We start from the raw sequence: 17,762 nt of genomic DNA, 5'->3' as shown, positions 1-17,762 counted from the left end.
AATCCAGACTTAGGTGCCTGGCAGAGGGTTCATCGAACCAGTTTCATACTACTTCTCTACCACTCCACTCTCGAAACAAAATATTTTCGCATTCGGAAGAGAAAGTGGGTGATTGAAATTTCGTAAATACATCTCGCCACAAAGAAAACCGCCTTTGTTTCAGTGCCCGCCACGTATCATACCAGTGACACTCTCACCCCTATTGCGAGATAACACGAAACGAGCTGCCCTTCTTTGCACTTTTTCGATGTCCTCCGTCAATCCTAACTGGTAACGATCCCACACCGCGCAGCGATATTCTAGCAGAGGACGCACAAGTGTAATGTAGGCTGTCTTTTCAGTGGGTTTGTCGCATCTTCTAAGTGTTCTGCCACCAAAGCGCAGTCTTTGTTTCGCCTTACCCATAATATTATCTATGTGGTCTTTCCAATTTAAGTTGGACGTAAGCGGTGGTCACATTTATGTGACTGGACCGTGTAGCTGCCTTAGTGAAAGATTATGGTTAATACCTGTGACCATGTAATAGGTTATCACTGTGTAATATTGTGTGTGCAGCTTGCGTCCAGCGCTGAAAATTGGTTTTCGCGCTACAGGCTGAACAGCACTTGTAGAACTATTTCAACACACACAGCCACTGGTGATGTCTTAATAAATTCGAGCGAAGTGTGTCTGGATAATCAGATACTGTATTCATTCAGCTGCATACAGATGGTACTAACCTAAAAATCATTAATTGGGGTATTTCTGTCAACCGATGGACTCACCACCAGATGTAACTGAAATCTTCTGAGAAAACCTCAGCGCACCGCTGCGTAAGCTGCTCCACCATACTGTAATCATCGAAGGAAACTTTAATCGTCCAACAATAAATTGAGAACTGGAATTGAGGATAGAAAAAAAAGCATTAATGCTTAACTCTGTTTCTTTACAAACAAAAATCGAGGAGTAGCGCAACAGTTTAATTCTTGAATTACTGGAAAAAATGAATAATATGCATATTTGTGCCTGTGGCGTTCAGAAACAACTGAAATAGCTAAAACTGGACAAAGGTCCAGGCGCCGATGGAACCCCTACTCTACACAGAATTTGTGGCTGAGCTAGGCCCGTTTTTATTCATAATATGCCAAAAATAAACCGAACAAAATGCTGTACCGAGTAGTTGGAAGAAAGTACAGGTGACATCAGTGTACAAGAAGAGAAGTGGAAGTGATTCGTAACGCTACCGTCCAGTATCCATGACTTCTATTTCTGCTAGGATTTTAGAAGATATTTTGCCCTCAAACGCAATAAAGTGCCTCGCACAGAGTGACTTATTCCATACCAACCACCAAGGATTCCGGAAACATCAATCATGTAAAATGCAACTCGCACTTTTCTCTCATCACTCCCTGAAAGCCATGGATCAAATTACTCAGGTGGATGTAGTATTGCTTGATTTCCGAAAAGCATTGACACCGTGCTATACCTACACTTTTTATGAAAAGTCGATCGCGTGGCGTATCAAACGAAATTAGTGACTGGATGTAGGATTCTTTAGAAGGGAGAACACAGTGGATAGAGAGTCATCGACGGATGTAGAAGTAGTTTCAGGTGTGCCCCATGGAAGTGTGTTCGTACCCTTGCTGTTCATGTAGTTCGCTATCGACCTTATAGACAATATTGACAGTAACCTCGAACTTATCGTAGATGATGCGGTTGCCTATAATCAAATACTGTTTGAAACAAAGCTGCCCAAATATGCAGTCACAGGCTGATAAAGTTTTAAAGTGGTACAAATGTTGACAACTTTCTTCAAAAGTGTAGGCAACTAAAACTGTGCTACGAAAAATGAAAAAGAAGACGTTGTTTCCTGTGACAACAACATATATGAGTCGCAACTGATACAAGTACCTGTGTGTAACAATTTTTAGGGATACGAAATGGAACGATCACGTAGGCACAGTCTTAAAAGTGAAGCAGGCAGCAGACCTTAGTTCATTGGCAGGTTACAGGGACAACACTGTGCACAAAGGAAGTTGTTACCTGCATTAAGTGAAGTATCTAGAAATGTACGACAGCACCTAAGTATCACTCCCAGAGGTATCACGAAGACAACATTGGACTGCGCCACGCGTAGAGGAGTTGAAACAGTAATTCTTCGCGCGCTCAATACGTGGATGAATCGGATATAATCCTAATAAGTGTTACAGTGGGAAGTTCCCTCTGGTTTGTGCTTCACAGTACTTTCCAAAGTACAGATGTAGATGTAGGTATAGAGTCACCTTCGCTCGTACTGTAAGAATTCAAGGCAGCGTGTCTGTCCTTTAGAGTTGACATGTACTTGAGCTTGACGTAAAGTTCCAGACGCTCTGTAGCTGTTATTGCGAATTGCACCACTGAAATTCCGCGATCAGACAGGAGTTAACTGCAATCGAATTATGAGCAATAATAACGAATTTGTAAGAAATACGTACGATCCAGAAAAGGATGTCTGGCAGTCATAAAATACAGCATTGCAGATAAATATCATGAAAGAGGGCAGGAGTTGAGACCGCGGTCTATTGATCGAATGGCTGGAGCTTCTTGACCGAGTGCTAGCCTAGCGTGTCATGGTTTCTGCCACGAGGGGAATGGCTAGGCTTGCTTCTCTTCCCTATGTGTTTCTACATGTTGAGGACGAAGCGGCGGGCCGTCTTGGCAATTTAGTAGCAAGAATATAATCTTAGTAGAGACTCTTACTTCCTTTTCAGCTTTAGTTGTTAGTAGTGCTTCTATTTTAGTGGGGCACATTAATTTCTGAATAAACAAAAATGTTACCATATGTAACACTAGAAGGTGTGTTGTTAATATATGCTGTAGTGAAGAGAAGCAGTGATGATTTAATGTTTCGATGACAGCTGCATAAATAAACTCATTGAGGCCTTTTATTTAATGCGTGTATAAGAGTAGTTGTTGTGGCAGACGAACCACTCCTGCTCTGTGGCAATCCATTGTCAGCAGAGGGCAAACCAGGTGGAGTAGGGGAGAAATACGATGTCATATTCCACGTATCCCTCATGTGGCCAGCACCTGCCGATATTATTGATCTGCTGTTCCAAGTACCCACACAAATTGATACAACATGAGATAGTTATGTAACTACCCTCGCCACAAATATACTAACTGGTGGTGTGGGACACTGACGAGATCAAAAAGGCGCACTCAAGTCGTCATATTTACTGCTAGCCGACCTATGGCAACATACTTCAAATTTTGTTGAGATTATCTAATATGTAATACTGCGATAATGAAACACCAAGAACGTGTTCACGGGCGAGTCCGCAGCATGTTTGAAAAATTTATGTTTTCTGCTTTCTCCTCTGAGTGACTGATTTTGGCTTTCTTGTGTTTCAGGTGAGATGGCGTTGCCATAGCGCTAAGCTAACTGTGCTACGGCTGTCGGGCGTTTCGTAGGAGCAGTCGTAGCGCAGGCAGCACGTAGCAGGCGCGGTCCATTGGTTCTACATAGCAGGTCTGAAAGGACTACACTGCGTGTTTAACTTAGTACATAATTATTGAGTAGTTTACTAATATTGTAGAAAACTGTTACAAGGAATCACGTGACATGTCTCTTAGAAGTGAAAATTTCTACGTACCTAAGAGTCCCCGATGAAATCATACAACTTCGTTGCTGAAATGTAGAACGACTTCTACCTTTTCATCTCGCTGGACATTCACGGCTAATCCAGGACGAATTTTAGACTAGTGGATCTCAGCAAGTTATAATGGATGACAGATTTTCGATAGAAACGAAAGTGACATTGTGTGTGCTCAAGGTAGCGTAACAGTACACACAGTACACACAAACTATAAATCAGACGGTCAGCGGCACTATCGAAGTGTTCGGTGAAAGTGCTGTAATCTAGGAAAGTATCGTCATTGTACCGTGCTAATAAATCTCGAAAGTCTTGGGCGAAATTTCCACTTGTATAAACGGCAGCCCTTTTGTAAAGGAGAAATAATCAAGCAGAATCCAGTTAAAAGATAGTGGCGAACGCCTTGAGCATGTGGCATTGATTAAATATTTAGGAATGATACTAAGAAGGGACAGGAAACGGGGCGAATACGTAAAATCTGTAATAGGTAAGGAAATGGAAGACGTAGTTTCCATGGAAAAGTTCTGGAAAGGTGCATTAGATCTGCAAGTGCACGGCATCATGACACTAGTAACAAAGATGTTCATCTAACTTAAAACGGAGTATCTGAAAGAAGTGGGGCGTTATACTCGCAAAATCTTGTTGAATAAATTTACCAGGTGTAGAAGTATGAAACAAGAATTTGATTGCGATAATTACACGTCTGTTGTTTGAAACCGATTAACAATATTTTATTCAAAATAATCTCCACTGCTATTTATACATTTCTCCCACTACTCCGGCAGGCTATGAATGCCACGTCAAAAAAGCAGTTCTTCTTTTGAAGTGACCAAGTCAGCGAGCATTTGCGTACATTTTTATACGAATTTAATCGTTGTTCAGCGAGACCGTGTCCCTTTGATGCAAATAGATGATAATTGGACGGAGCCACGTCTGGAGAATAAGCTCCATGCTCTAGTATTTCCAAACTGAACTCCTCGATCGTTTCCCTGACCCGTTTTGTCCACAGCTCGTGGTCTAGTGGCTAGAATAGCTGCCTCTGGATCACAGGGTCTCGGGTTCGATTCCCAGGCGGGTTGAGGATTTTCTCTGCGCGGGGACTGTGCGTTTGTGTTGTCCTCAACATTTCATCATCATCATGTGGGACAGTGGCTAGATTGGACTGTGTACAAATAGGGACTTTGTACGGGCGCTAATGACCGCGCAGTTGAGCGCCCCACAAACTAAACGTCATCATGTGACCCGTTTCGCTGTATGTGATGGGGAGTTATCATGGAGCAATGTGACTTTGTGTTGCCCTTTTCCATAATCCGGTCGTTTCTCATATAATGCTCGTTTTATGATAATTTTCTGTTGGTAGCGATCAGTGTTACCGGCTTCACCACGTTTTAGCAGCTCCTAATAGATTGCACCCTTCTGATCGCACAGAACACAGAACATTGTCTTTTTTCCAAAGCGATTTGGTCTTGCCGTGGTGGTCGTTGGTTTGCCTGGATTCACCCATGATTTGCGACGCTTAGGATTCTTAAAATATATCTATTTTTCATCACCTGTCACTATTCGGTAGTGAAATCTGGAGAGCAGCATATCACAAGTGGTCTTTCGATTTGCTTGCTATCACTGAGTTCATGTGGAACCCATTTTCCCTATTTTTGCACATTTCGCATAGCTTTCAACCGAAGAGAAACGGCTTTCTGCGTCACATTCAATTGTTCCACGAGTTCCTGTTGAGTGTGAGTATTATCTTTGCCCAATAAGGCCTGCAGTTCGTTATCTTCGGACGTTTCGGTGGTTACCGCGCTTCTCGTTTCTCACGTAAAAATCACCACTTCTGAATTTTTTGAACCATTTCCGAAGAGCGTGTTCGCCGAAAGCTTCCACAAGCATACGATGCGATTCTGCAGCAATTTTCTTGAATTGATAACAGGAAACCGATGCTGTAGTTCGTTGGCACAAAACTCGACATGTTTACAGGTTTAAACAGACATCGATGTATGGAACTTGGGTTACTGTGTATTGATATTCGTCGTCAGCCATTACAGGAAGCAGATGGCGCTGCAGACGTGGTCTCACGGCCCTACCCTGACGGCTAGCAGCGTACCACACTACTCGCCATTGGAATTGCTACACTAAGAAGAAATGAAGATGATAAACGGGCATTCATTGGACAAGTATATTATACTAGAACTGACAAGTGATCACCGTTTCACGCAGTTTGGGTGCATAGATCCTGAGAAATCAGTACCCAGAACAACCACCTCTGGTCGTAATAACGGCCACGATACGCTTGGGTATTGAGTCAAACAGAGCTTGGATGGCCTGTACAGGTACAGCTGGCAATGCAGATTCAACACTATACCACAGTTCATCAAGAGTAGTGACTGACGTATTGTGACGAGCCAGTTGCTCGGCCACCATTGACTAGACGTTTTCAATTGGTGCGAGATATGGAAATGTGCTGGCCAGGGCAGCAGTCGAACATTTTCTGTATCCAGAAAGGCCTATACAGGACCAGCAACATGCGGTCGTGCGTTATCCTGCTGAAATGTAGGGTTTCGCAGTGATCGAATGTACGGTAGAGCCACGGGTCGTAACACATCTGAAATGTAATGTCCACTGTTCAAAGTACCGTCAGTGAGAACAAGAGGTGACCGAGATGTGTAACCAATGGCACCCCATACCATCACGCCGGGAGATACTCCAGTATGGCGATGAGGAATACACGCTTCCAATGTGAGTTCACCACGATGTCGCCAAACACGGATGCGACCATCATTCTTGCACCCAGGTTCGTCGTTGAGTACACAATCGCAGGCGCTCCTGTCTGTGATGCAGCGTCAAGGGTCGAACTGTTTCTGCAAATGGTTGTTGTCTTGCAAACGTCCCCATCTGTTGACTCAGGGATCGAGACGTGGCTGCACGATCCGTTACAGCCATGCGGATAAGATGCCTGTCATCTCGACTGCTAGTGATACGAGGCCATTGGGGTCCAGCACAGCGTTCCGTATTACCCTCCTGAACCCACCGATTCCATGTTCTGTTAACAGTCATTGGATCTCGGCCAACGCGAGCAGCAATGTCGCGATACGATGAACCGCAATCGCGATAGGCTACAATCCGACCTTTATCAAAGTCGTCGGCTGGAAACTTTCCTCGTGTCAGCACGTTGTAGGTGTCGCCACCGGCGCCAACCTTGTGTGAATGCTTTGAAAAGCTAATCGTTTGCATATCACAGCATCTTCTTCCTGTCGGTTAAATTTCGCGTCTGTAGCACGTCATCTTCGTGGTGTAGCAATTTTAATGGCCAGTAGTGTAATATTCGATGAAGACTGGGCGACATTACTACGGCAAACATTTTACGGGTATACCTTGCGCGAGGATCAGAGACAAGGGCATCTGCCGGACAATTTTGCGGCTCTCAATATACAATGGAATAAAAGAAAGTTGGCTAATATTGGTGCAAAGTAGCTGTATGCACGCAAAGCACAAAGGATTGAAGAGGCTAGACAAACCCTAGATTGTACAGAAATGCCTTAAGTTGCAAAATATGGAGAAATTACAAGCGTATGCGTTGAGCTGTAAAACTAAATAACCAGCTATATACTGCATAGAGCTTTGGGACTATTTTTATTTATCTACTTGAATTTACTCTAAACTTCTATCTCCAGGAATAACGTGGTACTTGTATGTTGTGCATTCCATAGGACATCAGAATCAAGCTGACTGAAATTAAACTTGTATTGACTCCATTCGGCATAAAAAATTAATATTCATTTTTGGACTACATACCTCATTTTGGTGTTCAGAAATTCCATTTCATGACGTGGGTAGTTCTCTTGCATCTTAAGCCACCCTAGTTACACATTGAACGTTCTTTAGCGATTATGTGATGTGATTGTCTTCAGTCGCAAAATATCCATGTTTTTTCTATAATCTTAGTTGAAACGCATTAACTCTTTTGATGGGTCCGATTTCCGCTCCAGCACGCAGTTTTTAACAGTCACAAGCTCCGAAATCAATTTTTTAAACTGAACGACAGTTCATTTCCGTACAACCATCAGTGGGTTCTAATTTCAAACATGGACACCCAGTTTCAGCTCAAGAATGACGCAGATAACGTATATGTTACACACAATAGCTGTAAACTAATGGCAGTGTAAAGTTGCGTGGTCAGCACTACTATTACAATTCACAGAATGAATGGTACCACGAAAGTGTAAAAGATGAAAATACTTCATCCTGCGCATCATTTTAACAGAAAATTGGAGCACTGTTCAGGTTAACTTTCCAATACGACCTTCACTAAACTCCGTTGCCAACACCTGATACCTCTTTATAGACAAAAACTTACTATCATTTATGGTCACCATGTACTCTGATTCACAAGTCAGTATAGTAACAAACAGCTCTGACTATATCACACAAAAACGAAGAATCATAAACAAAAAAATTGCAAGCTTCGATTACACACATTAGTTCATGAAAATGGAACTCTTCTGGTGCACCATATTTGGTAAACAATAGTGGATCCAGTAAAACAAAAACACTTAACGTCGACCTCTTGAACAGTCCCCAACGACCCTTTCAATACTCCGATTATCAAAGACCATTAAATGCGCCTTTATGGGAATTTAAAAATCGTTAGACGTAACTTTCTTTCGATGATTATCATCCGCAGGTACTCTTGAAATGTTTTTTTTTTTTTTTTTTTTTTTTTTTTTTACTTCATTACTGTTTATCTATCCCGCCGAGAAACTAATTGTAACTGGATAAGCAGAAAAATCTGGAGATCACACGGGAATTAATGAGCCTCACTGCCTTCTTTACACGCAAATCCTCGGGACTTCAGCAAAGTTAGAGGCCAGAAAATATTATAGAATCAGCTGCTGCAATTGTTGTTGTACACATGACATTCAGGATGATAAACGTATTTAATCCTTCTAGTTCAAACAAAACGCTGACAGCATAAGTAAGGGAAGACTGCCAACTATAAATTATACTGGAACAATTTCTGTCGAATGTAGGATACTGAATGTTTCTCCAGTACTCCGAAATCAAAATTACACCTCAGTGAACAGCTAGTATTTCCCTCAAAAGTTCTTAACAGTCAAAATACTTAAATTCGGTGCTATTAACTATGTAGAATTTGAACAAGACAGTATTGCACTTGTCCTTTCAGCGTTAATTAGTCATTTTGCAATTATTAATCTCCAAGCGATCTATTCAACAACGATAAACCTCGGAGAAATAATATCAATGTAATAACTTTCCCGCCTGCTGTATTCATTTCTATTAATAATTGCTTTTTAACTCAGCTGAAATAACTGCTGTTGTCTCAAGCCTAACATACACCAACGATATGTGTAATACGTTCGCTATTACGCCGATCACACGTGAGCATCAATTTATGAACTAAGGACATACATGTATCTCACCGCAGCTGACATTATCGCTCCATTTCAACACGGAATGTACGAGGAGTAAAATGTACTCACTTGAAGCCCAGTCGTTACAAAGGAGTGAAAAATTGCAGGAGGGATAAAAAAAATTACAAACGAACAGTCGTATAAACAACAATTAGGAGCATAGGCGGCTACTAAATTACAGTAAAAGTTTGTATTGAAGGGTATGGAAGAAACTGAGGTGGAAGATGCTCTCTACGTGTTTGATATCCAACCGCTATAGAGTGGAATGGATACTAAAGTGAGGTTATCAAAATAAAGAACCAATACTCGGAAATGAATCCTACAGGCGCTACGATGTCTTGAGTTAACAGTACGCGTGAGCTTGTGTTCTGCTTGTGTTTCAAGACAAATAACAGCCTGCAGCATTGACACTGGTAGCGTTACCTTGAAAAAGTTACGTGAAGTATGTATGGTTATTTGCCATCATATGTAACGATTGCCGTCTACTAGTTAACAATTACAGAATTACAGAAAAGAGAAAGATATACTATGATGAATCTTGAACAATGAACCTTGCCGGTGTGTGTATGTGTGTGTGTGTGTGTGTGTGTGTGTGTGTGTGTGTGTGTGTGTGTGTGTTGGACGAGGGAGTGGGAGGGAGGCGCTTGAGTGACATCCTCTAGGGTAAAATATTCCCGCGGTAAAACAGTCCCCAATGCGGATCTCCGTGTGTAGGATACCGTTAGGAAAAACTGTCATTATACCGGTTGGAGAGGGTAATTAAAAATATAGTGAGGATTAGTGAAGTGTAGTGGCAAGAAGAACAGGTTAGTAAAGCGTTATAAATTCAGAATCGGACAGGAGTATTGCAGCAGCGGTTCTAATGATGAAGAAAACAGGAATGCGGTGATGTACTATGAACAAGATAGTGAACGTGTTATAGTCACTGCAGACACGAAGCTACCACTCACCACATTAGTACAAGTTTCTATTCCAGCTAAATCCGTATATGATAGAGAGAGTGAAAGAATGTAAAATGAGCTAAAGGAATTAAGCAGATAGTCAATGGCGAAGAAAATTTACTTAATTGTGTGTGACTGGCATTCGACTGCAGGATAGAGAGGGAAAAGTGGGAGGAGGATATGGACTCAGGGAAAGGAATAAAAGAGGGAACCGCGTAGTAGAATTTTGCACACAGGATAATTTAATCATTGCTAATACTACGTTTAAGAGTTATGAAAAAAGATTGTATACGTGGAAGATAGTAGGGGACACTGGGAGGTTTTGATCGATAATGTAAATGTGGACAGAGATTTGGTTTATAAATAAACCAAATCTTTAACTGTAAGACACTTCCAGGGGCAGATGTGGACACGGAGCCTGGTTCATTGCTTATGAACTTAAGAAATTCCAAATTGGTAGGAAATTAAAGAGATGGGACCTGATTCAGTTGAAAGAACCAGAGATTATTGGGAGCAACAAGAGGGAGTATTAGGCAATGTTTCAATGACGGAAGAAAATACTGTAGGAGACCAGTGGACAGTTCTGACGCGGAGACGGACCAACATAGTTTTAATAATGGATTTTGCTGATTATCAGCTGTGTTATAAAAGTACCTATGCTGAGTACCTGTCTAACTACTATTCATACGATCAGCCGTAGTTCCCGAGATATTCGAGTTCCTTGCGTTCTTCTATATCCGGAACATTAAATACGTTTAGACCGTGAGAGCGTAACGCAGGGGCTAACGTTCATCGCTACCACGCTGACGGCGCGGATTTGAACGTTGTCCTTGTACTTTTTTCTCCAAATTCATGGTACAGAATTAAATAACACGTCACACAAAGTTGTGAAAATATAGTTATTTTCGCCGCAGTAATTTCGTTAATAAACCAGTCACTACAGTGCAGTTTCTTCAAATGTGTATTGCATTTGTGGTTCATGATTTAAATTCCAAACATTTGTACAGCTCTAGAGTTGTCAACTATGCACGAAGTATTGCTAGCTGCCGCGCGGGGTAGCCGCTCGGTATGAGGTGTATTGCACGGTCCGCGCGGCTCCCCCCGTCGGAGGTTCGATTCCTCCCTGGGGCATAGGTGTGTGTGTTGTCCATAGCGTAAGTTAGTATAACTTAAATTAAGTAGTGTGTAAGCTTAGGAACCGATGACCTAAGCAGTTTGGTCCCATAAGATCTTACCACAAATTTACAATTTTGTTATTGGTAGCTGCGGAGATACAGACGAAAGTACTCATCCCAAATTTTTACCTTGATTATTATAATTTCGATGGACTGATCAAAAGTTATGGCTCCAGATTTTTATGCGAAAACTCTTAAAGCTTTTTAAATGAAACGGAGACATTACTTTGCAGCACACCCTCGTGTTACCATTCAAACCGGCTGCAAGTACCAGTCTACTTACAATATATCCCTTGCAGAACCAGGAACTAAAACCGACATGAACAAGATTAGCCATTCCTTCACAGCACAGTATACTAGTATACTACAAGTATAGTATATTATGCTATGAAGATGTTCCGTTTCATGTTATTATGTATGGAATAACCATCGGGGAAATTTAGTCAGATTGTTCAAAACAAAGTTGACCACTTGACTCATAAGTTAAAAAAAATGTCCCATAGTCCTCAGAGCCATTTGAACAATCTGATTCGTGTGGAGGGCAGACACTTTACATCAAATCTTTGTCGATGAAAGACGAGCATGCACCAGCATAGGAAAAATTATTCCACCCAAATGTACTCCAGTCTGCCCATTCTGCGACGTTTATTTTTACAGACAGGTTAAAGTTTCAGAGTAGAAATTAATAATGCTCCCGCCTTTCTAAAGGCCACTAGAGAAATCACTTCGAGGGAAGTTTTAATAAAAACGCATTCTTTAATTCTGTATCAATTTACTATACCTTGTTTCACAAGACTGATCAAATAGGCATAGAAGTTAATATAAGAAAGAAAAATATTTTTGAATCGAAACGAACTGTGTTTTCCAATGCTGCTTCTGAAAAATCCGTGCTTTCATAATGTATGCGAGGAGTTTCGGTTGCTTCTGCGACAAATACCATCCGGAATTCTGCTGTAGCACAGCAAGCGATACAAAACGATAGCGAGTAAGTGGTTCCGTTATCTATTCTGTAACAAACGGAATACTCATTTGAAGAAATTTCGCCGTTGCGAATGAAATTACTATCCAGCAGAAATTACTATTTTTAATTATTTTGCATCACATATACTGATTAATGATATTCTTTACAATGAAACTGAAAAAAAGTACAAAGGCAAGATTTGAACCCTTACCGCCAGTGTGGTAGCCATAAACCTTAGCCCCCTGCACTACGCTCGCTCGATCGAAAGGTACTTAGCATTACGGATGTAAGAGGTACGATAAAATTTCAGTATAGATTTTCTTAGAAACTATGGCCTTTGCGTGAAAAGCCGCTATCCGAGTACTGGGGACAGGTCTCTCTACAACATACTAAATAATCGTCAAAATACCTGACTAACAGGTCTGATGGTCCGTCTGTGAGATAAGCAATAGCGAAGGCAGTATAAGATGAATGAAATAGACAAGAAGAACGAGGCCCAGTGGAAATTCTTGGATATAACAGGAGACACTGAATTTAATTGAAGGAAGCAGAAAGTATAAAATTGCAGCAAATGAACCAGGCAAACGTAATAATAATTAGGCGCGTGTTTGCTATTGTGGGACACTTAACTGATATGTAAGTTAGGGGCACGCAAATCATACCCAAATGGGTTTATAATGAATCTGCACGAGATGTGTAACGCAGTCTTAAAATGGACCAATATAAATTCTACGTGGTGTGGCTAGCCTCTCAAATAATTTATTCATTAAATTAATCGATCAAAGTTCCCCTCCAAAAATGGTGACGTGGAAGAATTATGGTGAGTGTTACTGTTTAACAGTTAAATACCGCTCTAAAAATTATAATGATATTTATTTTCTTTAAATGGAACACAAAAGTGATCATGAATTTGTACAAGGAACGAACATGTATACGAGCGTAAACCAAACATATAATTAGTCCAAACCTGATAGAGGTGTTGGCAAGAACCTAGTACAAACACTGCACGTAATCTAGTATGCTTGTCTACTACAAGATGGGAAGCAAAGAGGAAAGATGAAATGTATAATATCGATAAAGAAATAGATAATCAGGTGCAGGACCGCGGTATCACCTAAGGAGAGAAGGTGGTTCTGCAGGAGCCACCGCTGAGATACCTCAATTCGATTTTTGGTTGGCTGGAAAATGAAGTGAAACCCTATAAGTCGGAGCTGCGTACACTAGCGACATTACGGCGCAAGACGGCACTCTGATGACGACTGCTGGTCGTGGTCTGCTCAGCACTGTGGAGGCGGGCCCCGCCTTGGAGGTCGGAAAAACTAAATGCTGCTCCGGCTGGCCGGACAGCTGAACCTGCGAATGAAATTACTCTGCAGCAATGCGACCGACTCTTGCGGCGGTCAGCAACCAGCTGGCCCCGCGCCTAGAGAGCGTCCGCTCCGCTATGCGGAAACCCGGCCAGGCGCCGTCGATAAGAAAGCTTTCGCCAATTATGGCCTTATAACAAATTCATCTGCACTCTCACAACCATACTACACCATCGTAGGCGTCGATACGAATCCTTCCAGCCAGTTCCCGAAACAAGAGTCGAGTAGCCTTCTATAAGAGCCTCCGCTAGGACTTTGCGCGGGAAGCTTTCTGGTGACGGACGCCAACGGAATGTGATAATTAGGGTGGTACATGTGGCGCCCTTCTCTGCCCTGTCTTGTGCAGCTCGGCGACCATTTCTCCAAAACATTTCAAACACCACCATAGCCGTAGTGCTGAGTTGGCGCGTTCCTGCCCAAAAATTAGACTTTCGCGAGAAAACCACCATTGGCCACTGTAAAAAAGCAAGCGTCCTTTATTGTAACCCCTGAAACCTGGCATCGGAAGAGAAACACTCCAGCTATGGGTCGGGCCTTCGAAATTCCCATTGTCCAGATGTTCCATCCGTACTCTGACCGCCCGCTGCTATTTTGGGCACTTGGCATCTTCATAGACCAAACGTTCTGTTGATCTCCACAGTGAAATGAACAAAATAATGGTTTGCATGCATACTACTCCCAATCATATACATGCCGGTACACGGCAACCGATTACCAACTTTCCATGAAAGCGTAATACGGTAGCGGCGTGACATTAATTTGTATGTATACAAATTCTGGTTTTAGAAATGTTACTGGCTGGTTTGATGGCTGTTAATAAATGCATGAAGAGGCCACAGGGCATGGTTCAAATGGCTCTGAACACTATGGGGCTTAACTTCTGAGGTCATTGGTCCCGTAGAACTTAAAACTACTTAAACCTAACTAATCTAAGGCCATCACACACATCTATGCCCGAGGCAGGATTCGAACCTGCGACCGTAGCAGCAGCTCGGCCACTACGGCTCGGCCACTACGGCTGGAGCTGGGAATACAGACGTCTATAAATGAGATTGGGATAAAGTACAAAATGCCTAAGAACGAATGGATACAGGCCATATGCAAGCCTGTGGAAGCATTTACAACAAGAGGAAAGATAGTCACCACATGTACGAAGATTAAAGAGAAAGCTGGAAGGTGGAAGAAATACATAGAGGGTGCCTCTACAGGGAAAATGTCGTGTGACGAGGGCCTCCCGTCGGGTAGACCGTTCGCCTGGTGCAAGTTTTTCGATTTGACGCCACTTCGGCGACTTGGGCGGAGATGGGGATGAAATGATGATGATTAGGACAACAAAACAACCAGTCCCTGAGCGGAGAAAATCACCGACCCAGCCGGGAATCGAACCCGGACCCTTAGGATTGACATTCTGTCGTGCTACCACTTTTTTTTTATTAATATCATTTTGTTCGTCTTTGTTCGCTGTATTTGCTCCGGGCGGACGTCGCAAGACACCCATTTTAGTTCGTCATTGATCCATTAACTCAGTTTTTTTTTACTACCCCCTGACCGTGCCGGCGACCACTCAGCTACCGGGGGCGGACACTTAACGGTATTATAGAAAGGGAAGAGAGAGCGGGTAACGATGAGATGTGAGATGTAATACTGAAAGAAGAATCTGACAGAGAATTGAAAGATATGAAGCGAAATAAGGCCTCTGGATTAGACGACATTCCATCAGAATGGTTGATATCTTTGGGAGAGGGAGCATAAATAATTATTGCACCTGGTGTGCGACATATATGACATTTTCTATTTATGCAGTCAGGCTTCAACAGGCCTGTTATAATTCCAATTCTAAAGAAATGAGCTGTTGATAGACGAGAATATTACTGAACTGTCGGTTTAATAAGTCATGGTTACAAAACACTGACACCAATTATTTACAGAAGAATGAAAAAAACTGGTAGAAGTCCACCTGGGGGAATATTAGTTTGGGTTACAGAGAGATTTAGAACACGCTAGACAATACTGACCCTACAACTTACCTCAGGGGGTGGGTGAAAGAAAGATAAGTCTACGATTATACCATTTGCAGACATAGAGTAAGCTTTTGGCAATGTTGACTGAAATATGCTCCCAGAGATTTTGACGGTAGCGGGGCTAAAATATAAATGGTGAAAGGTTTTATACAACTTATAGAGAAATTAGACTGCAGCTATAGGAGTCGACGGACATGAAGTAAAAGCAGTAGTTGAGAAGGGAGTGAGACGGCGTTCTAGCCTGTTTGCGACGTCATTCAGTCTGTGCATTGAGCAGGCAGTAAAGGAAACAAAGTAAAGATTTGAAGAAATATTTCTACATCTACATCTACATATATACTCCGCTCGCCACCAAGCGGTGTGTGGCGGAGGGCACAATTCGCGCCAAAGTCATGTTTCCCCCGCTGTGTTCCACTCGCGGATCGTGCGAGGGAAAAACGACTGTCTGAACGCCTCAGTACGAGCTGTTATTTCCCTTATCTTTGAATGATGATCATTACGCGATTTGAAAGTTGGTGGTAATAATATATGCTCCACATCCTTGGTGGAGATTGGATTTCAGAATTTAGTGAGCAGCCCCTTCTGTTTAACACGTCGACTATCTGCAAGTGTGTCCCACATAAAACTTTCTGTGAGATTTGTAACGCTCTCGGGATGGCTAAATGTACAAGTCACAGATCTTGAAGCTGCTCTTTGGGCCTTCTCAATCTCTCGAATCAGACCCAACTGGTAAGGATCCCATACAGACGAATAATACTCTAAGACTGGACGAACTAACGTATTTTCCTTTGTTGAAGGATTGCATCGCTTCAGGATTCTACCAATAAGCCACAATCTAGAGTTCGCCTTGCCTGTTACTTGTGTAATCTGATAATTCCATTTGAGATCATTTTGAACAGTCACAGTCAGATACTTGACGGATGTTACCGCTTCCAAAGACTGATCATTTATTTTGTACTCATACATTAATGGGGATTTTCGCCTTGTAGGTTACACTTACTAATATTGTGAGATAACTGCCAGTCATTACATCAAGCATTTATTTTCTGCAAATCCTCCTTGATTTGTTCGCAAGTTTCGTTTGATAATACTTTCCTGTAGACTTCCGCATCATCGGCAAACAGTGTAAGGGAGCTGTCAATACCGTCAACCAGATCGTTTATGTAAATCGTAAAATTAGAGGACCTATTACGCTGCCCTGGGGCACACCTGAAGTTAGTCTTGTTTCTGTTGAAGTTATCCCATTCAAGACGACATACTGCTCCCTGTCTGTTAGAAAACTTTCTATCCGACCGCATATGTCATCGGATAGACCGTAAGCGCGCACTTTTTGTAGCAAGCGAAAGTGTGGAACTGAGTCGAACGCCTTTCGAAAGTCGATAAATATGGCATCAACATGGGGGCCGGTATCTAGAGCCTGTTATATATCATGCACAAAGAAAGGGCTAGCTGTCTCTCGCATTACTGCTTTTTCGTAAAACCGTGCTGGTTTCTGCTGATGAGCTTATGTCTGAACACAGAATGTGTTCCATGATTATACAACAAATCGATGGTTTGACATTGTCGGTAATTATGTGTATCCGATTTTGTACCCTTTTTGTAGGTTTCTATGACCTGGGCATTCTTCCAGTCCCGTGGAACTTTCCGCCGTTCCAATGATCTCTGATAGATGACGGATAAGAATGGTACTATATTTGTAGCATAGTAAACATAAAGTCTTACGGGGATACCGTCTGGGCCAGATCAGGGAGACGACCAGAAACTTTGCGGTTTGCTGATGGCATTTTAATTCTGTCAGACTTGAGAGAGCAGTTGAACGGAATGCAGTGAATCTTAAAAGAGGTTGTAAGATGAGCACCAGAAAAGTAAAACAAGGGTAATAGAATATAATTTATTCAGGATTTCAGTACAGTATAGTGTTCCCCACTGTTTTGGCTACAAAGCCCTATTTTTCAACATAATCTCTGTTCAGTGCGACGGCCTTACGCCACCTTACTGGGAGGGTCTGAGTGCCTGCGTGGTACCACCCTGCTGGTCGTTGTCGGAGCCAATGTCTTGTTGCATCAGTAATCTCCTCATCACCCACGTGCTGCTTCCATCTGCATCCTTCGTTGGGTCGAACAGTTGGAAGTTGCTCTTTTTAATCTGTTACGCGGTGAGGAAACCAGTGGCCACACACCTTTGAGCACCCCAAATGATGGGCGAGCGTGTCAGCACTCCAAAGAGACGTCCAGTTGAGCAGCGAGGTATCTGACTG

General features: G+C 42.3%; 1 protein-coding gene across 3 annotated transcripts in view; it reads left to right on the top strand.

Moving 5' to 3' along the window:
- The window catches only part of LOC126355893 (trypsin alpha-3-like), a 1,162,507-nt gene that overhangs the window by 620,685 nt on the left and 524,060 nt on the right, over window positions 1–17,762 (top strand). The window contains exon 3 of one of the 3 annotated variants that reach the window (XM_050006401.1): window positions 3,373–3,490. The exons of the other annotated variants lie outside the window; for them this stretch is intronic. Within the exon in view, the coding sequence (XP_049862358.1) occupies window positions 3,373–3,392 (20 nt within the window). The 3' untranslated portion in view covers window positions 3,393–3,490. Of the gene's footprint in view, window positions 1–3,372; window positions 3,491–17,762 lie in introns of those variants that run through there. 3 annotated transcript variants of the gene reach the window in all.

The sequence above is a fragment of the Schistocerca gregaria genome, chromosome 3, assembly GCF_023897955.1.
Source record: "Schistocerca gregaria isolate iqSchGreg1 chromosome 3, iqSchGreg1.2, whole genome shotgun sequence".
NCBI classification, from domain to species: Eukaryota; Metazoa; Arthropoda; class Insecta; order Orthoptera; family Acrididae; genus Schistocerca; species Schistocerca gregaria.
The sequence above is the reverse complement of the archived record's forward strand: the minus strand, read 5'-3'. Positions and strand labels throughout refer to the sequence as shown.